Source organism: Delphinus delphis, chromosome 2, assembly GCF_949987515.2.
Source record: "Delphinus delphis chromosome 2, mDelDel1.2, whole genome shotgun sequence".
Taxonomy (NCBI): Eukaryota; Metazoa; Chordata; class Mammalia; order Artiodactyla; family Delphinidae; genus Delphinus; species Delphinus delphis.
The window spans coordinates 134927268-134951030 of record NC_082684.1 but is presented as its reverse complement, the minus strand read 5'-3'; the positions used below and the strand labels follow the sequence as shown (position 1 = coordinate 134951030).

The window sequence follows — 23763 nt, the reverse complement described above, 5'->3', positions numbered from 1 at the left end:
TGTGCAAAAGCTTCCATTCAAATCACTGGAAGGAGTCTTGTTTTTCTGCAGTCTCATTTTAAAAGTGTTTACAGTTGTACTAATATATATGATGTTTATATTATTTAACATTTATATGAAGCATTTATTCATATAAATAAGGACTACAATATAAATCTTGATGTTCTTATTTATATAACTAGTTTTGAATTTCATAGTTCAGGTGATCTTTATATTATTAGAAAATGTTAATCATGTTTTGCTTGTTACACCTCTTAATTTAATCGGTGAGCTTTAAATTCTTTCTATATCCCCCTGCTCCTTCCTTTTTAATTTGAGCAGTTACAGCAGTTCATTTTAAATTGACTTATGCTTTCAAAATTCAGATTATAGGAAAAACAACTATATATATAACCCAGAATTATAATACTTTTATGGATTTCTATTTGGCCAAAAGGACAATCCCTTTACAATAATTCTGGAACAGTAAGGCAATATATTTTAGGTATGTTTCTACTCTAAAAAGTAAAACTTCGTAATGGCAACTCATCTATATATCAAATTTATAGAATAATAAAAGAGATTTGTTCCCTTTGAAATATGTAAATATGATGTCTGACTGTGCATTTGAATTACCCTTGTTGTGATATACACAGCTCAAAATAAATGAGTTTCTGGTTTTTGTGTGCTGTTTAGCTAAAGGCAGTGAAAATAATTAAAGATGTTTTTGCTCTTTGGGAATTTTTCAGTTCTAATTTATTAAAAATAGAGCTGGAAGAATGTTTGTGAACCTGCTTTGTGAGATACTCCCTAGACCTGTAAATTCGAATGCAAATCACTTGGAGTTGATAGAAAAAAAAATAAACTCCTTGGAAATTTATTCATGAAATACTTACCATAATGATGATGATGAAAAAGTTATAAAATTCTCAATATCACACTACTTTCTTTTTATAAGGAAAAAGTACATATATTATTGATGTTTTGGGGGTCCTTTGGTATAAGCTGGTTTGAACTTATATCTAAGTAGGGTATTTTCTCTTGAAGTATCATCAGTTACTATTATGTTATAGTAAGGTTAATGGCATTAGAAAACGTATTTGCTAGTTGTTTTTTAAGTGTTTATTTGCGAATGATGCAAATATCCACCCCATCCTATAAAGGGAAAAGGGGGATTTGTAATTACAGGATGAAGATGTTCAAAGCTCAGCTTCTTTTCTGAAGTTAGAGAATTCAGTGTCCATTCATAGATAAGTATTTAGAATTTAGTGATTGTTTTTAAAAATCAGGAGTATGAGGGTCATATAACAATTACTTTGTAATTCTTTGAAGCAAGACATTTGTGTGATGGCTAATAAACTGCATTTGAAATTGAACTTATGCTTTCGTATACTTATTTGTAAACGTCCTTCTTGTGCCATTCATGTAGCAGTGTTCCTTAAAAATTCTGTAGGTAAAAAAAAAAAAAAAAAAATTCTGTAGGTAAACTTGTCAGTGTGGCTGATCATATAAGGGCTTGAGAGTTGCTCTCCCAACGAAAAGATGAACTGACAGCTGGAAATTATAGGGCTAAAGTTATGTGAGGTGACGGTCTTTGGAGAATAACTGCTTTTCATAGTATAAGTTCTACAGCCTATGGCTTGGATTCTTAAACAATCTTTGTTTCTTCTTTTTTTTTGTAACATCTTTATTGGGGTATAATTGCTTTACAATGGTGTGTTAGTTTCTGCTTTATAACAAAGTGAATCAGTTATACATATACATATGTTGCCATATCTCTTCCCTCTTGCATCTCCCTCCCTCCCACCCTCCCTATCCCACCCCTCCAGGTGGTCACAAAGCACCAAGCCAATATCCCTGTGCCATGCAGCTGCTTCCCACTAGCTATCTACCTTAAGTTTGTTAGTGTATATATGTCCATGCCTCTCTCTCGCCCTGTCACAGCTCACCCTTCCCCCTCCCCATATCCTCAAGTCCGTTCTTCAGTATGTCTGTGTCTTTATTCCTGTCTTACCCCTAGGATCTTCATGACATTTTTTTTCTTAAATTCCATATATATGTGTTAGCATACGGTATTTGTCTTTCTCTTTCTGACTTACTTCACTCTGTATGACAGACTCTAGGTCTATCCACCTCATTACAAATAGCTCAATTTCGTTTCTTTTTATGGCTGAGTAATATTCCATTGTATATATGTGCCACATCTTCTTTATCCATTCATCCAATGATGGGCACTTAGGTTGTTTCCATCCCCGGGCTATTGTAAATAGAGCTGCAATGAACATTTTGGTACATGACTCTTCTTGAATTTTGGTTTTCTCAGGGTATATGCCCAGTAGTGGGATTGCTGGGTCATATGGTAGTTCTATTTGTAGTTTTTTAAGGAACCTCCATACTGTTCTCCACAGTGGCTGAACCAATTCACATTCTCACCAGCAGTGCAAGAGTGTTCCCTTTTCTCCACACCCTCTCCAGCATTTATTGTTTCTAGATTTTTTGATGATGGCCATTCTGACTGGTGTGAGATGATATCTCATTGTAGTTTTGATTTGCATTTCTCTAATGATTAGTGATGTTGAGCATCCTTTCATGTGTTTGTTGGCAGTCTGTATATCTTCTTTGGAGAAATGTCTATTTAGGTCTTCTGCGCATTTTTGGATTGGGTTGTTTGTTTTTTTGTTATTGAGCTGCATGAGCTGCTTGTAAATTTTGGAGATTAATCCTTTGTCAGTTGCTTCATTTGCAAATATTTTCTCCCATTCTGAGAGTTGTCTTTTGGTCTTGTTTATGGTTTCCTTTGCTGTGCAAAAGCTTTTAAGTTTCATTAGGTCCCATTTGTTTATTTTTGTTTTTATTTCCATTTCTCTAGGAGGTGGGTCAAAAAGGATCTTGCTGTGATTTATGTCATAGAGTGTTCTGCCTATGTTTTCCTCTAAGAGTTTGATAGTTTCTGGCCTTACATTTAGGTCTTTAATCCATTTTGAGCTTATTTTTGTGTATGATGTTAGGGAGTGATCTAATCTCATACTTCTACGTGTAGCTGTCCTGTTTTCCCAGCACCACTTACTGAAGAGGCTGTCCTTTCTCCACTGTACATTCCTGCCTCCTTTATCAAAGATAAGGTGACCATATGTGCGTAGGTTTATCTCTGGGCTTTCTGTCCTGTTCCATTGATCTATATTTCTGTTTTTGTGCCAGTACCATACTGTCTTTTTTGTGTGTGTGTGGTTTTTTTTTTTTCATCTTTATTGGAGCATAATTGCTTTACAATGGTGTGTTAGTTTCTGCTTTATAACAAAGTGAATCAGTTATACATATACATATGTTCCCATATCTCTTCCCCTCTTGCGTCTCCCTCCCTCCCTCCCACCCTCCCTATCCCATCTCTCCAGACGATCACAAAGCACTGAGCTGATCTCCCTGTGTCTTGATTACTGTAGCTTTATAGTATAGTCTGAAGTCAGGGAGCCTGATTCCTCCAGCTCCGTTTTTCGTTCTCAAGATTGCTTTGGCTATTCGGGGTCTTTTGTGTTTCCATACAAATTGTGAAATTTTTTGTCGTAGTTCTGTGAAAAATGCCAGTGGTAGTTTGATAGGGATTGCATTGAATTGGTAGATTGCTTTGGGTAGTAGAGTCATTCTCACAATGCTGATTCTTCCAATCCAAGAACATGGTATATCTCTCCATCTATTTGTATCATCTTTAATTTCTTTCATCAGTGTCTTATAATTTTCTGCATACAGGTCTTTTGTCTCCTTAGGTAGGTTTATTCCTAGATATTTTATTCTTTTTGTTGCATTGGTAAATGGGAGTGTTTTCTTGATTTCATTTTCAGATTTTTCATCATTAGTGTATAGGAATGCTAGAGATTTCTGTGCATTAATTTTGTATCCTGCTACGTTACCAAATTCATTGATTAGCTCTGGTAGTTTTCTGGTAGCATCTTTAGGATTCTCTATGTATAGTATCATGTCATCTGCAAAGAGTGACAGCTTTACTTCTTCTTTTCCGATTTGGATTCCTTTTATTTCCTTTTCTTCTCTGATTGCTGTGGCTGAAACTTCCAAAACTATGTTGAATAAGAGTGGTGAGAGTGGGCAACCTTGTCTTGTTCCTGACCTTAGTGGAAATGCTTTCAGTTTTTCACCATTGAGGACGATGTTGGCTGTGGGTTTGTCATATATGGCCTTTATTATGTTGAGGGAAATTTCCTCTATGCCTACTTTCTGCAGGGTTTTTATCATAAATGGGTGTTGAATTTTGTCAAAAGCTTTCTCTGCATCTATTGAGATGATCACATGGTTTTTCTCCTTCAATTTGTTAATATGGTGTATCACATTGATTGATTTGCGTATATTGAAGAATCCTTGCATTCCTGGAATAAACCCCACTTGATCATGGTGTATGATCCTTTTAATGTGCTGTCGAATTCTGTTTGCTAGTATTTTGTTGGGGATTTTTTCATCTGTGTTCATCAGTGATATTGGCCTGTAGTTTTCTTTCTTTGTGACATCCTTGTCAGGTTTTGGTATCAGGGTGATGGTGGCCTTGTAGAATGAGTTTGGGAGTCCTCCTGTCCATACTTCTGATACTGTAAACTGGCATTACTCCCTCAAGTTGATGACACATTCTGGGTCCTTTTTTATTCTTCATCACTACATCCTGTTGAAGTAAGAAGGAAACCATGTTACTTCAGAGATAGAAAAAGAGGCCCAGCAAGGTTAAGTGCCTTTCCTAGAGGCACAGTAAATCACTGGTATGAGAACAATAATTTAGGGCCCCAAATGACAGTTAATTTCCTTGGTAGACTAGGAAATTACACATTTCCGTGAAGTCCTCCTAAGCCAAGAATCTTTTCCTCTTTTTTTCCTCACTTAACTCATATCCTTTCCAAGGCCTTATGTTTTTCAAGCTCACAAACATGTGGAAGATCTTTTCCTGATATTTAGCAAAAAATGTGGTTACTGAAAGTAGGTGACTTCTATACTATATGGCCATTGTGACCTACGGGGACCCCACAGTGGTTATCCAGCTGTACTGTACGAAGTGTGTTCCATGCAAGGAGGGCATGATATGGTAGCTCCCTGGGCAGATCTTTGGACAGCTTCTCTGCTTTGGTCCAAAGCTGGCATTTCAGGGACCAGATGAAACAGATTTCATTGTTCATAGGACAGACTCAACCTATGTCAGCATAAGCACTATTTGCAGGGCAAGAAGAGCAAGTCTCATAACATGCTAGAGATGCTAGAGGTCCAGAGGTGTTTGCTGAATTGCCTGTGATGGTGCCCAGTGAGAGAAGAGAGTGCGCACACCTGGGTTTCTTCTCAGAGCTGCTCTTTGGCAATTATGCCAGGCATTGTGGGGAATGCTTATTCTGTTCTGACCTCTGAATTACAATCAACCTGATATCTTAATGAGAGTATCTGTATCTTGAGCATTTAATAAGGCATTCCTTTTTCCTTTCCCAATACCTAGTAAAGTGGTTCTTAACTTTTTTGGATTAGGGACTACTCTAAGAATTTGGTGAAAGCACTTTCCCCGGAAAAGTGCACACACTTACAAGATTTTGCATGTAATTTCAAGGGGTTCATAGTTCTTTCCCCTAAACGCAGATCTGTAAGCTGTGGATTGAGGGTAAATAACCTCTGCTGTAACTTTCCATAGTCCCTCTATTTTAATATCCAAAGAAATATTGTAATTTTTAACCGGTAGATGTTTCACAGAAAATGTGTTAAAAGTAAACAGAATACGCTTTAAATTGGAATACATACACTTTGTGTTTCAGGAAAAATTTTGTATAACAGTTGTCTAATATTTACTTTTGTCTCCCTTTTTCAAAGCTTGGTAAAATGCGGTTGACAATTCCATGTCGGGCCCTTACATGTTCTCATCTGCAGTGTTTTGATGCAACTCTTTATATTCAGATGAATGAGAAAAAACCAACTTGGGTTTGCCCTGTCTGTGATAAGAAGGCTCCGTATGAACACCTTATTATTGATGGGTATGTCAATTTAAAGTTTTTCCTTGTACTTCAAGGTAACCATCTATTATTGGTTTTGTTATCCAGCACGTTTGGGATTAAAATTCTATAGGTAGTGTTTCCTGAGTTATATATTTTTAGGATTTTCATGACTGTAAAGTCAGTAGTTTTCTAAGTAATTAATATTGTGAACATTTTTCCTTTTTAACTTTATGTCCCCTTGTTTTGAAAATGTGTGCCTTACTGTCAGTGCCTCCTGACATTTACCATTTTAAAGCACCAATGGTTCTAAGTAGGATGTACTTACACCTTTTCCTAACATGAATCCATCTATCCCTCGACATGCATTTTGGAGAGAGACCATTTTGGAGAGAGAATGAAAGGATTGTGAAACTCTGGTTAACCTAATTGACCAGAAATTGGTCTGTTTTTGGAGATTTCCTGGTGCTTCAGCTGTGGGCCAGCATACCTACTCCCTACCTTACGGGCTCCTAAAACTGATCAACACACTGAACAGCAGCTCTCTTTGTTTTTTTGTTTTCTCTAAAATACTTGTCTTTGTCTTTCTTCTCCACCTATAGCATCACAACAGTCAATTATTTTTTTAACACTCTGATGTTTTATCTGTCCTTCCAAACATCTTCGAATATCCCTTTCACTTTTCTCCTATTCTCTAGCCTCCTTTTTTTCTGTTTTGCTGCCGAACAAAGATAAATTGTGAAAAGAAGGATCTTCTTGAGATTTCCTGTACTCTTTAGAAAAATGCTTAATACAACTTACCTATAATATTTGAGAAAACATAGAAGCCTGAAGGTATAACATAAGGAATGGAATACATTTAGCGATAGAAGTGTAATCCAGAGCTTGAAAGATGTCAGACCAGTCATATGGGGAGAAGTAAACATGTAACTTAAATGTTTTATGTTTGATTTTTCAGAGATGTCAGTGATCACTAATAAATCAGAATTGAGTAATATTTTACCAACTCTGTATATTATGTAACTCTAGATGCCTGCATCAATTGGGATTATTCTTTCTTACTATAAAAGCCACACATACACACACACCCCTAAAGAAAAATTGGAAACATACGAAAGTAAAAAGCTGTTATGTTATTTTCTGATTTTTTTCCCCATATTTGTGATTATACAGTATTAGTATTTTTTATCCTTTGGTTTTATTTAACATTACAACCTGAGAATTTGATCATTAATTTTACACATTTTTGAAAATCTCATTTTTTAATATCTGCATGGTAATTATCAAGAAGCTTTAACTTTCAATACATATTTTTGCATGTATTTCTTCAGTTATCAAATAAGATGTGCTTATTGTAGGCAATTTGGATTATGTTGAAAAGTATAAAGAAAAAGAATAAATATCCACAATGTCACCACTGAGAGATAAGCACTATTTATATACCACTCACACAGAATTTTATTTTTAAAATATAGAGTTTTCTTTTCTTGGCCTCTTCACACTTTCTGTGAACATATATTTCCCCCCATATTATTAAAAAATATCTTTGGAAACCTCATTTTTCATGGTTACATAATATTTTCTTGCATACAGGTACCATAATTTAAGTAACTATTCTCCTATTAAGCCCTAGATTTTGAGAACAAATATACCTTGTCTGTTACACTTTATTTCTCATTTATACTTGTACAAAACATAGAAGGTCTGAATGTTTTTCGAATAGTAATAATTCTAATTGGCCTTACTTTAGAATGTGATATTCAAAGGACAAATTGTTTTTTATAGCTTGTTTATGGAAATCCTGAAGTACTGTACAGATTGTGATGAAATACAGTTTAAGGAGGATGGCTCTTGGGCACCTATGAGATCAAAAAAGGAAGTACAGGAAGTTTCTGCCTCTTACAATGGGGTTGACGGTGAGTGTTAGTTTTCTAAAAGAGTGGGGCAGTCTCCCTGTTGTTGTAAAGCCTTGGTTTTCAATATTAAAACACATAAAATTTTTAAGAATACTCAGCAGTTTATGGATAGCTCAGTAACTCTTATTAAATTATTGATTAAGTGTTCAGAAGTATTGGAACTCTAAATTCACTTTCTGCCAGCTTTTAAAATTTTGTGGTATAAGATTTCAGAATAACATAATCTAATAAGTTATTTGTAAAGTCATGCTTTTGAAATGGTATCCTTTTAAATTTTTTACAGACTTGGTACAGGTTAGTGAATGTTCTTTTTTCACTTACATCTTTTTCCTGGCTTTTTTAGTATGTTTTTGCTGGAAGGAAACTATGACTTTTTAAAAACTTTACTGTAACGTCTCTCAGTATATCAGGTATTGTACAGGTAAACGTGTGTAATATATAGTGTTTGCCCTCAGACTACTTTTATTCTGAGGTGGACATATATTTTGATTGTTTGCCCTAATTCAGAATTGTTTTTCAAAAAAATCCTTTAACAACCGATAATAAATAATAGTTTTAAGCTTAGGGGAACAGAGCCACTGTTGCTTTTGTATTCTTGGACCCTAGCAATATACTGTAACTGATAAAGTCTAAGCTACAACTGATAATCTAATCCATAGGCTGAGAAAAGGAGAGATGTTACAGGTCTTTTTTGCCTTGTGTTTCAATCATTCCCACACAGGATGCTTGAGCTCCACATTAGAGCACCAAGTGGCTTCTCATCACCAGTCCTCAAATAAAAGTAAGAAAGTAGAGGTGATTGACCTAACCATAGACAGTTCATCTGATGAAGAGGAGGAAGAGCCATCTGCCAAGAGAACCTGCCCTTCTCTCTCTCCCACATCACCACTAAGTAATAAAGGGTAAGTGCTGAGATCTTAAAAAAAAAAACAACAACTCATTGTGAAAGTTAATTTTGCAAATAGGATTAAAAGATCTGCTAAATAAAATGATTGTAAAACTTAACTTAGTAATCAGAGAATAGGTGGAATTTTTCTCAGGTGTGTTTCTTAAGGGGTTGGAATAATGCATTAAAGGGGTCACTTGGTATGGTCTTCATCATACCAAAAGATGATTCTAGCACAGTGGGTCTCAAACTTGGGTATACATCAGTATCACCTGAAGGGCTTATTAAAACACATTGCTTCCCTAGCCCCCATGTCTGATTCAGGAATAGGAACTGAGAAAATGTGTATTTCTAATAAGTTCCCAGGTGATCCTAATGCTAGTCATAGGATTTAAAATATTTAGTCAAACTGGAAAATGTGTGCTGTAAAATTAACCCTAAGTTGAGTGTTTCAAGCAGAAAGCAGAGAAGTCCAGATGAATGCTTTAAACCTGCCTCAGAATGTATAAGACTGGCAATGAAAGAAGTGTAGGACTTAAGTTGCAGTACACAATGCTTTATGTTTTGCAGACTCATTTCCCATACTTTCCATTAGTCTCATATCAGTAATAATGTACCTTGGTTATGCTTCATGTCACTTCATGAAACACTGTTACCTACTTTACGTAAAACACGCTGTGCTAAACGTGGGTGATAATAAAGTAAGTAAGTACAGTCCCAACCTTAAAGAGTTAACATTTTGTAGAGGATGGTAAAACAAGTAGCTGACTCTAGCTGTACTCTTAAACAGACTGTTAGTCTTATGAGACACTTCGGGGATTCTCAGCAAAAGACTTCATGTTTTTCTAAGGCACAGTTGTAGCACACCAAAGGTAAATCTAGAAATCCATGTGTGACCCCTTTTAGGTATATATCAGGAGAGTTATGTGGCCTGATGTAATTGAATAGGAGCTATTCAGAAAATCTTCCAGCAAACTGTAGTGCCTGAAGGAAGAATGTAAGTGAGGAAGGGAAAGTCTGCAGAAAGCATTGTTACAGATTTCAAGGTTAAAGAGGGAAAGTAAACACCAGACCAAGAGCAGGCACTTCTGTGCTTGGAGTCAAATTATTTTCAAGCTTGATCTTGTTTGATGAGATAAAAAGATCTTCTATTTGAGTATATTTGTAGTTACTTGAAAGATGAAGTTGCAAGAGTAAAAGAGCACAATTGTGATAAATGTGGCTCCTCTCTCATTAGAGGACTTTGGCTATTTCAGGAATCTTTATAGTACAACCAGACATATGACGCAGGTTGATATTTTCACTCTAGAGTAGCTTATTTTATCATAGAGACAGAAATAAAAGACATTAAAAGCAGTATCATTATTCTATACAAAATGAATATTTAAACACTAATTCTGCTTTACATCCTACTTTATGAACATTCACCTCTGATGAAAGCCTACATTGATGGCTGTTATCCAACAAGCCCAACCGTATTATTATACCAGCTTCTTTCTTAAATCTGAGTTGTGGGTGGGGGGCGGGGAGGGAAGAAGAGTCAAATTAGCAAAAGCTGGCGTAGTTAGAGCAAATGTCTGTAGAATTTTGATTCTAAGATATTTTATGTTTTATATATATTTTTAAATGGTATATTTAACATAGCATGACCAAAACATATCATTTTATTACTTTAAATGCCATAAAACAGCACCTTAAAATACATTTCATAAATCTGGGTATATAAATACTTTATGGATTAAATGCATCATTATATATACGTTAGTTCTGCTCTTTAGTATATTGATAGTAGTCATACATATGTAAACACTTTTCCTTAAAGGAAACTTTCTGAGTGTTTAGAAATCTAATTTTTCTTCTTTGAATATTTGCTTTGCTGTTTCTCCAGAAATAGTTTGTTTATTATGTTTGGGAAATTACATTAGATGCATTAACTACTTCCTGAGCTTCCCAGTGACTAATTGAACCCAGATAGAGTATTTGCTAACGCCAGACCTTTCTCTCTTGATTTTCAGATAAAAACAAGCAACCTGAAGGTTTATGACATTTTTAGAAGAACAGCACCATATTCAGCACAAGTGACCATTTTTCAGTAATGACTAGCCAATAAATAGAAACCTATACCCAGCATATTGTATTTGTTGTTATTGTGCAGTGTGAAGGTGGAAATGCATTTTAGAATATTATCATAAAATTGAAAGAGAAGGAGCCAGCCAGGAATTAGAAAGAGGCAAAGATTAGTAAATGTAAAACATCTTGCTGTCTTCAGCTGCTGAGTGTTCATCCAGAAATTACCTTTGCTGTTTGGTATACCAAGATGTTTTCAGAGACTAGCATTTCAACTCCTTTTGTCTCTCTTGTAATCCCTTAGGTATTGTCAGAGGAGATAGCTAATGGAAAATGGTACTTTCTATAGATGTAAGAGGTTTAGTTAAGTTTCCATTAGACAAAACATTTTTATGAGGTGGATGAGAATATATTTTATGCTTCATATCCCATTCATAAAAATATGGTAGAAGGTCATAACTAGAACTCTATTCCTGGAAATCCAACCTTGGCATCTTTTGAAATATTTTTTACCATTGAAATTGCATCTCCATACCCTGAGGACTTTACATGAAGTTTTAAAAGCAAAAGACAGCCTGTTTCTACCTTCTTTTCTCTTTATTTTCTATAACTTATATGTCTATTAGCCTCTTGTATGGTTGGGATTGCATATGGCCCTTATGTTTTCACTCAGGACTATTAGAATTCTTTTTTCAAAATCATTTTAATTCTTCCTTTTCTTTTTTCCTTTATTTCTCCCTCTTTTTGCTTTTCCCTGATTTTTGGTAAAGAAAAAAAGATTTAACTACTCAGCTACTTAAACATTTCACTCTGTTCTTCCAGAATCCCTCTCTTTGTTCTTTTTTTCTTTTTCCATTTATACTATTCTCCCTTTAAAAACGCTGTACCACCTGTTCATTATGGAGCATCTTTTTTTTTTTTTGCGGTACGCGGGCCTCTCACTGTTGTGGCCTCTCCTGTTGTGGAGCACAGGCTCCGGACGCGCAGGCTCAGCGGCCATGGCTCACGGGCCCAGCCGCTCCGTGGCATGCGGGATCCTCCCAGACCGGGGCACAAACCCATGTCCTCTGCATCGACAGGTGGACTCTCAACCACTGCGCCACCAGGGAAGCCCCTATGGAGCATCTTTACTCCTTGTCTTGCTGCCTTCGTTCATTCAGCAGGCCTTTTATGTAAATAGCGTGATAATGACTGTGCCGGGCATTGAATATACCAAACAGTACCTAGTTTTTATTCTCATAAATCTTACAAGTCTGAGGGCCACTGTTAACTCCTCACTGCTGAGATTGCTGCATTCCCCTAGTCTTGTTATATGTGTTTTCTTTGCAAGGATTTACCTAAACTTTTTACTAGCCAGCACTCTAGTGCTTATTTTTTAAAGGTTTCAGAATTTTGTCTGCTGTAGATACTTTTCACTCATATTCCATTGAATTGGCTCAGCCATGCCTTCCCCCTGCATTCTGAAAGTGTAGATGACGTCGTTCCAAAGACAACATGTGATTTATGAATGTTGGATACCATTGCGTCCATCTTTTTCCCTGTAGCCTCTGAAAGATGCTATTAAGTATACAAATTATTTCCTAATAATTATGGTAGTCTAAATTATATATTGCTTTACTTGTCTTTTGTTTTAATTTCCAGCACAAAAACTAGGACTCATTGTGAGATGCAACCCTTTTTAAAAGTTCAACTGACTCATGAAAATTTCACAAACCTTTTCTTCTTCTAGCATATTAAGTCTTCCACATCAAGCATCTCCAGTGTCCCGCACCCCAAGCCTCCCTGCTGTAGACACAAGCTATATTAACACATCCCTCATCCAAGACTACAGACATCCTTTCCACATGACACCCATGCCTTATGACTTGCAAGGTGAGTCACCGGTTCTTCTGTGTCGTCACATAGCATTGTGAATGCCTTTGATCTATATAGTCGTCTTCTGGGCAAGTATAAGAAAGGTTGAAAGATTAGGAAAAGAAGGGGTTGGATCTGGGAAACTGGGAGAAATATACACTGTGGTCATAAATAAATACAGACTCAGTTCCTTGTTCATAGCCAGTGTTTTACTACCAGTGTTTTACTACCAGTGGTAAAAACAGTGTAATGATCTTTAGGTTTTGTGTGCTTCAAAGTAGTCTGCAGGTTGTTTTTTAATGACTTCCAATATGTTGCTTTAAATTTTGATATTTATGACAATTATTTTTTGTTCCGTGAATCCAGTTATAATGCAGCAGGCATTGTGGGTAGCTATGTCATATTGTATTTTAGATAATGCAGAATTGAAACATTGGAAAGCTTTAATTTTTATTCCGGTGAACCTGATTCTTCTTTTTGAAAGTAATTTGAAATGTCAGTATACTCATTTCTACGATGTACTTTGAGTTCATAATAATCATTTACATTATCAAAAAGAATTACTAGTTCTCATTATGTTTGTAATTTAATAATTTGTACATTAGCCATATTATCTGAGAACACTTTTTAAATTACAAAAAGCCATATATGCTCATTGTAGAAAATATAATACAGAAGCACAAAGTGCCCTCCACCCATTTCCTACCGTAAAATTCAGGGTCACTGGCAAGGATCTTGGGAGCTGAGATAGTTGAGTGGATTCTTAGTGATTGTTATGAAAACCCTATTTCAGCTCTGTCCAATAGAACTTTCTGCAATTAGGGAAATGTAATCTGACCAGTACAGTAGCCACTAGCCACATGTGGTTATGGAGCATTTAAAATGTGGCTAGTATGACTAAAGAACTGAATTTTTCATTTTATTTAATCTTAGTAAATTTAAATAGCCACATCAGGTGGTTAACAGCTACCCTGTTAGACAGTGTAGCCCCGTTTCTCACTGCCTGTTAGCCCACTGCCAAACTCACTATCAAGAACCGCAGTACTGGGACTTCCCTGGCGGTCTAGTGGTTAAGACTCCATGCTTCCAGTGCGGGGGATGCAGGTTCGATCCCCAGTTGGGGACCTAAGATCCCACATGCCTTGCCATGGCATGGCCAAAACAAACAAACTAAAAACACAGTACTATACATTTTGCAGGATCCTTATGTTATAATCTGTTGTAGTGTAGACAGTGGATGGATCCCCAAAGTGTTCATGTTGTTGTCATATTTTTATCTATACCTGCTTGTTGTACTTTTCTCCAAGTTTAGATATCATAATGAGGCATTTTATTCATGTTGGTTTACTTGCTCTTCGTCGCATTACACATTGGGCAATATGGACAAGAATGTGACTTGGAAGGGGCCGGCTTACAGTGACTTCCTGGCAACCAGGGATGAGAGCTGGTCCTTCTGTAATAGCCTCCACACCAGCAGTTAGACACCCCCTCAGATCTCTTCCCCTCTTATGTCACTCAGGAGTCTCTGAGTTAGAATCTGGAACAGATAGTGGGAAATGAAGGAATCTGAGAAAGAAAATCTGTCTTACAACTTGCTTAATGTAAAAATCTTCTTATCCACAAAATGAGACCAAAGTAATTACATACCTCATGAGGTGCTTGTGAGGAGTAAATTCGAGTAGATTGAAAGGTGACTTTAGGGGAGTCGATGAGAGCATCTAGTGAAAAGTGCTCTGTCAATTTAAGGGATCAGTGTTGGACTTAACAGGGCAGCATTGGCCCAAGTCCCACAAATGGAGTCACCAGGAGTGCAAATCATTGCTAAAGCTTGAACTCTAGGCTTTGTAATCTAGAGATGGGAGAGATGTAAAACATTCAGCTCAACTCTTCATGTTTAAATAAAATTCTAAATGAATTTAGAATTAGCTTTAAGATATTGTATTTGTAGTATTGGGGCATTTGGAAGGCTTTTTCTTTCTTTGTTTTGTTTCTTTTTTTTAAACTAAATTTTTTCTCCCACAGGATTAGATTTCTTTCCTTTCTTATCAGGAGACAATCAGGTATGTTATATGAAAAAAATACTGTTATTTTAATTCTAAGTTAAAATACTTAAAAGTATAATACGTAGCCAAGAGAAAGAAAATAAATTTCCTTAGGAAATTCAGAGTAGTTATACCCATTATTGTTAAGGTTTTAAAACTTTAAATAAAAGTCCCTTTGTTTCAGCTGTGCCTGAATATATAGTAACTACAGTGTCTATTTGTTGGTTCCCAGTACTGTTTTATAAAAAACAGGGCAGTGAGTCATATTGACTGATAAATTTCTTGGCCATATATCTCCAGAAGATAAAGAAAGTGGACTCTTCTGTTTCCTGCTGCTTCTGAGTATATGCCTCTTTGGAAATAGCATTATGAAAATTGCTTGCAATACAAATTAAAGCAAAAAAATAATATTTTTATTCCCTCCCACACACCCCCCCAGTTTCAGCTACAAAATGTCTCTTAAGATCAGTGATGTGCCAATAAAAATTAAAAGGTCAATGATGTGATCATTACATAAGACCATTTGATTTTGCAAAATGTTTTACTAAATATTTCAGAAACACCAGGTACTCAGAATATATTAAATTTAGGACTTTGTTCTGCTGAGAAGAAAGTTTATTAATTTATAAGTATAATTAACTTTATTTCCTGTGTTTTGTTTCCCCTCCCTAGCATTATAACACCTCCCTGCTTGCCGCTGCAGCAGCAGCGGTTTCAGATGATCAAGACCTCTTACACTCGTCTCGGTTTTTTCCATATACCTCCTCACAGATGTTTCTTGATCAGTTAAGTGCAGGAGGCAGTACTTCTCTGCCAGCCACCAATGGAAGCAGCAGTGGCAGTAACAGCAGCCTCGTATCCTCCAACAGCCTAAGGGAGAGCCATAGCCACACCGTCGCAAATAGAAGCAGCACGGACACAGCATCCATCTTCGGCATCATACCAGACATTATTTCATTGGACTGATTCCCTTGCCCCTGCTGCTCCCATCCCTACCCCAGGTTAAATGAACTTGGTAGAAAGAAGAGAACTTTGTGCTATGTTTTACCTTATTCTGTTTAGAAAAGTACACAAGCGTGTTTTTTTCCTTTTTTTTAGGGAAAAAATTAAAAGAAATGTACAGAGAACAAAACTATATTTTCAGTTTTACTTTTGTATATAAATCTAAGACTGCCTGTCTGAAAAAACACTTGTAAAAAACAAAAAAAAGGAAAGAAAAGAAAAAAAAAAGAAAAAAAACAAGTACCCACAAACCACCTTCAGTTCATTCTTTCTGGATTCTGAAGATTTTTTTTTCATCATTTGTCCTATTTGGTTTTATTTTACTTCAATGGCATTATTTTATTTGCAATAACAGAAAAGGAATTGCATGTATGAAGTTTTAAATTGTGGGCTTTTCTTTGTTGTGGGGAGGGGCTGGGGGGGGATAGTTTTAATTTCCATTTTCTAAAAATGACAGACTTGGATTCTGTTTGTGTGTGTGCATATTTTATCCAGCCTTAAGTTATAAATCTCATCTGTTCCTCTGCATTCCCTATGTATTTTCAGGACATAGCTTGTGGGTGTGTATGTGTCTGTGTGTATTTTTGTGTCGTTACTGTTCCTTCTCCCGAGTTTGCATTCAGTTGATAAATCAGTTGCCTGCTTCTTTAAAAGTGCTTTGAAGGTCTTGAACTCTCATATGAGCATCTTTATCAACTGTCCCAATTGCATGTTCTCCATCACATATTGTCTCTTATTTGCTAGATACCCCCTGAGAATATGTTTCAGAGATTGGAGTAGAGCTATCTGGGTAAGGAGTAGGCTTAGCCGACCTGTGAATAATACACTTTAGTCTAGTTCTTTATTTTAAATTTGGATTGCCAGTATTATGTATTTAAACCAAGTCTGTGAACACCTGCTTTTTTGGCCACAGGGTAACAAGTTTTCATGTGAGATCTTCATACCAAAGTAGGAAGTAAAAATAGCTTAGAAAGCCCTGTTGGATGTCCTGTGCAGCTGACAGAGGTAAGGCTACATCACCTCAAAAAAGACAGTCAATTATCCTTAAAAGTAAATTCTCTTCGGAAAATGCAGTGCACCATATGTCAGTCTGTAGAAATCTATCATCTGATAAACAGTTGAAATTCAAAATGGGCTTGATCCTTAGTCATTTTCACTCTCTGGTTCTGAGTGTACTTATTTTTTTAGCCTAGTTATCTTGTTTGTTTTATATTTTTCTTCATCTTTTAAAGACAAGCATGACATAGGAAAGTCAAATCTTTTTAAGAATTCATGGATCAGTCTGATCTACTCTTATTAATAATGGAAATGTAAATATATTGAAAACTGTTTTTCAGGAAATGAGTGAGGGTTGGAGGGAAGGAAAAAGTGGTTCTACTTGTGTTCCAAAATCCTCGTCAGAGAAGGTCCGTTTTTCAGGTAATATCTGAAGGTGTTGAAAATATTGTTTATCTGATTGAAAGGTTTAGCAGAAAAGATAAGGGGCATAACGATTACCAATTTTCCAGACTGGATTTTTATATCACAACTGTTAATGTTCTCAGAGTTGTTCTCAGAGTTGATGAAGGACCACCTTTGTGTATAAAATTGTCATTTTAAACCTTGCAGTGGTAACAAATTGACCTACTTTAATCCAGTTAAGAGTTCAAGATGGCTGTATCTTCAGTTGTCTGATGAAATTAATGGTTCACATGACTGTGTGGCATCTAAACATACCTGTTTTTACAGTATCTCTCTGCCACCAAATTGTTGACTTGAATTTTGAAAAACAGGTTGGTATTGATATGTATATGTGTGTGTGTATATATGTATTTATAGACAAGTGTGTGAGTGACAACTGAGTTATATAGTCTTCCCTACGCATGTGTATTCCACACATACATGGCTGAGTTATAGTCACTAAACAATTTGCAATAAAAAAAATTCATTGTCAGTTAAAACAGGAAATAGTTAAGTTTTTAAATGAATCTGGTGTTATGTGAGTACACACTTTAGAACTCTCATTGCCATGTTAACTTAGGCTAATATCTAATAGTATTATAATTTGTGTCTAAATTCAGATTGGGCTAGAAATTACTTAAATTGTAGGGAGTTGCTTCTTTCATATTGTAATAGGAAACGTTTCTGTTAATTCAGCTACCTAAGATAAAATGAATAGTTTTGTTTTTCTTTATTTGTTGTTGTTAGTGGTCTCAGAATTCTGATCAATAACTTTGTGTATGATGCTGAATAACAGACTCTTTGAATGATCCAGTTGAAAAACCGTCCCTCTACTTTCTTCAGCCCAGTTTTGGAGAGGGTTATTTTCTCTCAGGGTCCTGCGTTATACCAACCGAAGGGAAGAACAGGTAACAGGGAGAAATAAATGTCTGTCTAGTAGCTTTGGTCGTGTCTCCGCGGGAGAAACTAACCATTCAGTTTGTCTTTTTATTTTAGTTCATTCCACTCTTACGGAGTTTGTTCCCTTCAGTTGTTAACTTTCTAAAATGTTGCAGTAGTAGTAACTATTACTCTGTTGGTCTCATGGCCGCTATTAGTCAGACTTTTTATGGTCCATAGTAATTATTAGTGGAGTCATGCACTGCATCTTTATCTTCTAAGTTTTTGTTTGTTTTTAAAGCACAGTTATTTCTTTTTTCCCTAGCCCACTGTCACTCCCCCACCCATGCTAATATTGACATGCTGTCTGTGGACTAATGACTCTCAGAATCTTTAGTCACGTTACCACCATCCCCTTGCCTTGGTCACTCATAATAGGTGCGCATATGTTTGTGTGTCTGTATAGTACTGTGGGTGTGTGTGTGTGCATATGCACACACACACATCTTTAGTATAATAGCTGTTTGACTAGCAGGGTTGAAGTGGCTTTTAAATATTTTGTGGGCATTATTGAACACGTTTTTAAAAGTATCTGGACCTTAACCATGCCACGCTTGGTTGACTAATTTATTTTGAGCATTAAAAATTTTCTACTTCTGTTAATGTAGACATTATCACAGTTCTCTATTATTACTGACTTAGAAAAGATACACTTAAGCTTCTGAGAAATGTGATTTCTTGGCAGATTTTCCTTTGAGTCAAATGTCTGAAACTGAATGAAAATACATCCCAATTTTAAATTACTAATTGTGGAAAAAACATTGTTTTTAAACAGCTCCAATTTTAAACACACAAAACACTTCAAGATCTTTAGGACTTTAAAGCACATTTGAAATTATTTTAGTAAGAGTTTTGTTTTATCAATACATGTTGAATTCTGTTTTTTAATTAAAAGAAAATACAAAGCTTAGATTTCAGAAAGAGGGAGGGAGAATAGCTGGTGGTCCCAGAGTGTGCTGCTGTTAATTGTTTAATTAACAAAGGGGAAAAATGTATATAAACAGATATAAAAGTTACCATAAATTCCATGAACTTAAATCTGTGATTCATTGCCTTAAAACTTTCTCTCTTAGAATTTCCATACCGCATGCCAAACCAGTAAAATGGCTTTTAAAAATGTATAGTAGACCAATGTCAGTTTGTATAAAAGTACCAAGTGAAAATATTTATTACATGCATTGGAAAAAAAATTGTTTACCTATTGAATGTTACCTGTTTATGTAGAGCTCTTTAGATGTAATAAAAGAAAAGCCTTCAGTTAATTTGTCTTCTGTAAAATACACTGCTGCGTATACAAGGGGACAATCCCTATGAGAAAAAGTGACGATGCTTTGTGCTTCCAGAGCCCCTCTGATCCAGAGATTTCAAAGCATGACAAGTAACTCATTCTCTTGCAACATGCTTTGAGGTAAGTAATGAATATACAGCTATCATTCCCCTTTCTTACTGAAATATGGCTAGCTTTGTAATGAACCACAGCATCCATTTAGTTTTAAATCTGTTTAATCTGCAATTTGATTGTTAAGAGCACTGTGGCCTTTTCTTTGCAAACAATACTTGGTGCTAGGTAAACCAACAGGAATTTCAGGAATGAGCATGAAACCCAGGCATGGGGTAGTGTCAGAGCCTTTCCTGGGGTAGAAGTTTAAATCAGAGCACATCCCAGGATCTTGGAATCCTACCCACTGAACACCCTTAATGAGGAACACTGAGTCAGTGGACACAAGCCCCAGGTTCTCAAGGCTGTTACACACCACTTATGTTTTTGGCAAGGTCTACTTCAGGTTCCTGTTAGGCAAATGAGATTCATAAAACTTGCTTTGAAACCAAACGGGTACCATTCAGTGGCATATAAAGACAAAGCTTTGAGGGAACGTACCCTCGTTTATTGTTATAGCCCAGAACTTCCTTTTCCTGTCCCATCTAAATCACAGGTATCTACTGTCTAATCCTTGGTATTCCAGAGTGGCTGTGCAGGACTAACTTCCTCATGTCCATGATGAGTTAAAAAGAAATGTGGCGCACTAGGACCCTTGAGCCTTGCCTGAAAGTGAAATATAGCAGTTCAACATGGGTGCCAACATCTAACCAGCCCTCAGATGGATTTACCATGAAGGTAATGAAGTTTAAGCACCAGGGCCCCTCACTTGCTCTGGTCTCTTCCAGGGTCCCAGGAGCAGCCCTAGTAATTCTATATTTCTACTGTAATATTCTTAAAGAAGGCCGCCGAATCGTATAACCCTCAGACCCCACAAAACCTGGATCTGCCCCTGTACCGAGTGAGCCTAAGATCCCCAGCCTGACGATCACAAGGTCACCTACTTGGTGTTTTGGGGCCCATATACTGCCTGCCCCCACGCAGCTCCTAGGAATTCCTACTCACTTCATTGGCAGTTACACTGTTGGGGAAATGAAAGCGGCTCTCCTTTCTCAGGACCTCCATTTGGTCTGAGGCCGTGCAGCATCGTGAGATAGCTGCACTAAGACTGTGACTGTTTTGTCCCCTGAAGTTTACCTTGTTCCTGGCCCTTAGATTTGCGTTCTGTGTAAACCTCCCCAGAGACGCACCTCCCTCTTAATTTGGTTTTCTTTTGCTTTAGCCACTAAGGCACAATTAGAAAAAGCCACAGCCCAGAGATCCCAGTTTTGATACATATAACGATGAAAATCTCTGTAGTTAAGAGTTCTGCCCCGCTCCGCCCTCAGCATGCTGGTGTGTGACTCCCGCCCGTTTTAGGGCTGTGCTGGCGCTAGCGATGGATCCACACCGTTGATGAGTGCACAGGCAGCACCAGCCTGGCACCTCCTGGCTACATAACTAACTTAAAAAGCCACTTGTGCTGGAAAAGCTCCCGGCAGGACCAGTACCCCTACTATTGTTTTCCAGGGCTCTCTCTCTGGGTCATGGCTGTGGCCTGTTCCATCCCCTTATTACTTTCCATTAGTCCTGAGGAAATGGCTTGAAGCCATCATCAGTTTGGCCCACTTGAGCAGACCATCCCAGTCCCATGAACCTCTCTGATAATGGGTCAGGGAGGAGCTCAAAATTCTGACAGAAGCATCATAACAGGTCTTCTCAAGCTCTGCAAGGCCTCAGTGAATGCAACTCGTCACATCTGGTTTCCTTTGGTTTGGGGTGTAGTCGGATCACTCTTCCCAGGGTTTAGCTGATGCTGCCTTGTTTTAAACCTGTTTTTTATCCTGTTTATGAATGAATATCCTGAACTACATTAGTATGCACTGGGAATGAGAATTTGTATGTGACCCTGTGGTGCTGCAAGAACTGTTGCCATAGTTTGAGCTCTCTGTTTGTTGCTGTTTCTCAGCTAGCTTTATCTTGGAAATGCGGAAGATGATTCTAGCACCCAAATACAGAATATTAGTCTTTCGGTAAATTGCCCTTTTTAGGAGAAGCACGACCATGGCAACCTAGGATTACACTGTGCTCTACAATTTTCAAAGGCCCTTTGAAGACCATTCTCAACAGGCTCCATGAGGTAAGAAGTAGGAATCCAAACTCAGTGAGGATCCTAAGGCTTTGAGGGGTGAAATGATTTGCCCAAAATCACCTGACTCAGAAGTGGCAGAGTCAGGACTGGAACCCTGGCCCAACTCTAAACCATAGGCTCTTTCCATGATATAAAGGGCTAGACTGATGGTAGTTAGTTATTAAAATCAGTAAAAGTCTTTTATTAAAGACATGCTAATACTGTAGCTGAAATCGTTTCGTTTCCTTGCTAAGTTACCCGCTGCTGTGGTCAGGTATGTCATCTTGCTGTGTTTGCCATCTCCCACAAGTGAAAGGAACGCTTTTCTTTTTAAAGATTCATTGGTCTGAGTTTTCCGGCCCAGGGGAGGCTCTCTTGCCTTCTCCTCATTCAGTAGTCCTGCACAGGAATGGTGATCTTGCGGATAAATTCGTCATACTTCACTTTGCCATGAGGTTCAATATCTGCTTCCCTGAAAAGATCATCCACTGCAATAAATCACATTAATTTTTCAGTTTGCTTTAGTGTTACGTTATAGGACATCCAGTTGGGGGTTGGGACTCCCTGGAGGTCTTCCCTGAGCGTCTGATTGACTATTCCCGTAGATGAGGAAATAAACCAGTGGAGGGAACAGGACAACCCACCCCCTACCCCTTGGAGACCATGTATCCAATGTTGAGTTCATCAGGCTTTCTGCAGGGGCCAGGGTAGGGGTGTACTGGTAAGGATTCAGTCACTGAAACGATCTTGTGCTTTTTTTTTCCCCTTCAGAAAATGTCTGGCCCCTGGGCCAGTATTTCCAGAAAGCTTTGGCATGAATCTTACCTTCTACAGCCCACCGTCTCAGCCCCCTGCAGAACAGACACCCTCTGTAGCTCCATCCCAGGCCCCCCAGCGCAGTCTTTGGCCTGCCCCTGACCTGCCAGTCTGCCTTCCAACTTGACACCCACCCCACCCCAAGGGGGCTCGGTGACGAGTGGTACCTGCCACCATCACCTCTTTTAAAAAGTGTGCGTTTCGGGGGTGGGGTACTGTAAGAGAAAATATATTCAACTGTGTCTAAGCTCAAAGCCTACAAAAAAACTGCCACTGTTCTCTAATGTTGCTCAAAAAAAGAAAAAACAAAACCAAAACCCCAACCTTTACTGGTTCTGGATCCCTGGGACAAAATACTAGCTTCTCCCAGCATTTCAGCTTACACTTTTCCACAGTGGCTTCTCAGGACCATCCTCACCCTCTTACAAAACTATCACTGCTCTGTGTTAACTTCCCCAGCCCCAGGCATCCCCAACATAATCCTGGGTAGTTGTTAGAAAATATCCTGTGACTTCCTGCTTAACCATCCTCCTCCAAAAATGTAATTACTGTGCTCTGTGCTTAAGCTGATAGCACTTCTGAGTATTTTCAGAATGTTGAGACTGTAATTTATCTTATTTCATAGAGATGCTTCTACCCACCAACCACTTGGTTAAAACCGTCCCAATGGACAGGTCTAACACCAACCACTGCAGCCTCCAACTGTCCAGAAGAGGGGCAGCTGGAGTCTGATGATGCCTTCTGGGTAGAACGGCGGTTCCCTGTGAACCCACAAAGAACCAGGTCGCAAAGGAGGCCTCCCTCCCAGCCATCTCAGCAGCTCCAAGGATGCTTCTGTAGTAAAACTGAAGCTTTTTCTTTCAATCACTGAGGGTAAGGGAGTCTTACTTCTAGTATTATCTTTCCTTCTCCCACAGCCAGAGGAAGGGACATCAGTCTCTGTCTGGGTGACATTGTCAGTTTCTTTGAAATGTTTCTTTACTGGTTAAGCAAATGAGAGATATGTTTGAGTTTGGGGACCATGGTATTGCTTTAGAGATCATTAACCGTAAGAATAAGGCCCCTGCTGGCCCTCTGCTAACAAACACTCCACTTGGTACATAAAAGCCCATGCAGTGTCCTCAGAACCAGGGAGGGAAGGAGAGCCCGTGTTTCCCTGTTCGCATTAAAACAGACACAATGAAAGACGAGATCGTGATAGCTCCCGGCCTGAAAAAGCGGGGGAAGCTCCATCTGCCTTCTGTAGAGCTATTTTTACATGCTTTGCGCTGTGCCTTTGTGACTGCAGATAAAATCTCAGCAGACTGCTTTATAGAATGTTAGCTCTTGGAGGGACCTGAGGGATTGTCTGTTGTAACCTCATTTCCCAATGAG

The 23763-nt window shown here is 37.7% G+C and overlaps 2 protein-coding genes across 7 annotated transcripts in view; one reads left to right on the top strand and one right to left on the bottom strand.

The window, feature by feature from the left end:
• PIAS1 (protein inhibitor of activated STAT 1) overlaps nucleotides 1–19347 on the top strand; it is a 122586-nt gene extending 103239 nt beyond the window's left edge. Inside the window, exons 9-15 of one of the 2 annotated variants that reach the window (XR_009518462.1) lie at nucleotides 5821–5981; nucleotides 7725–7855; nucleotides 8577–8757; nucleotides 12538–12680; nucleotides 14685–14722; nucleotides 15377–16711; nucleotides 17044–19347. Coding sequence is in view for 1 of the 2 variants with exons in the window: in XM_060005707.1 (XP_059861690.1) it covers nucleotides 5821–5981; nucleotides 7725–7855; nucleotides 8577–8757; nucleotides 12538–12680; nucleotides 14685–14722; nucleotides 15377–15670 (948 nt within the window). In the remaining variant the exon portion in view is untranslated. Of the gene's footprint in view, nucleotides 1–5820; nucleotides 5982–7724; nucleotides 7856–8576; nucleotides 8758–12537; nucleotides 12681–14684; nucleotides 14723–15376 lie in introns of both variants that reach the window. The other variant, XM_060005707.1, reaches the window with a different exon arrangement.
• A 132-nt stretch (nucleotides 19348–19479) lies between these two features.
• The window catches only part of LOC132420876 (ceroid-lipofuscinosis neuronal protein 6 homolog), a 41718-nt gene continuing 37434 nt past the window's right edge, over nucleotides 19480–23763 (bottom strand). For 4 of the 5 annotated variants that reach the window (XM_060005708.1, XM_060005709.1, XM_060005712.1 and 1 more), the window contains one exon: nucleotides 19480–22061. In XM_060005708.1, the coding sequence (XP_059861691.1) occupies nucleotides 21964–22061 (98 nt within the window). In that variant the 3' untranslated portion in view covers nucleotides 19480–21963. The remainder of the gene's footprint in view (nucleotides 22062–23763) is intronic. The other variant, XM_060005711.1, reaches the window with a different exon arrangement.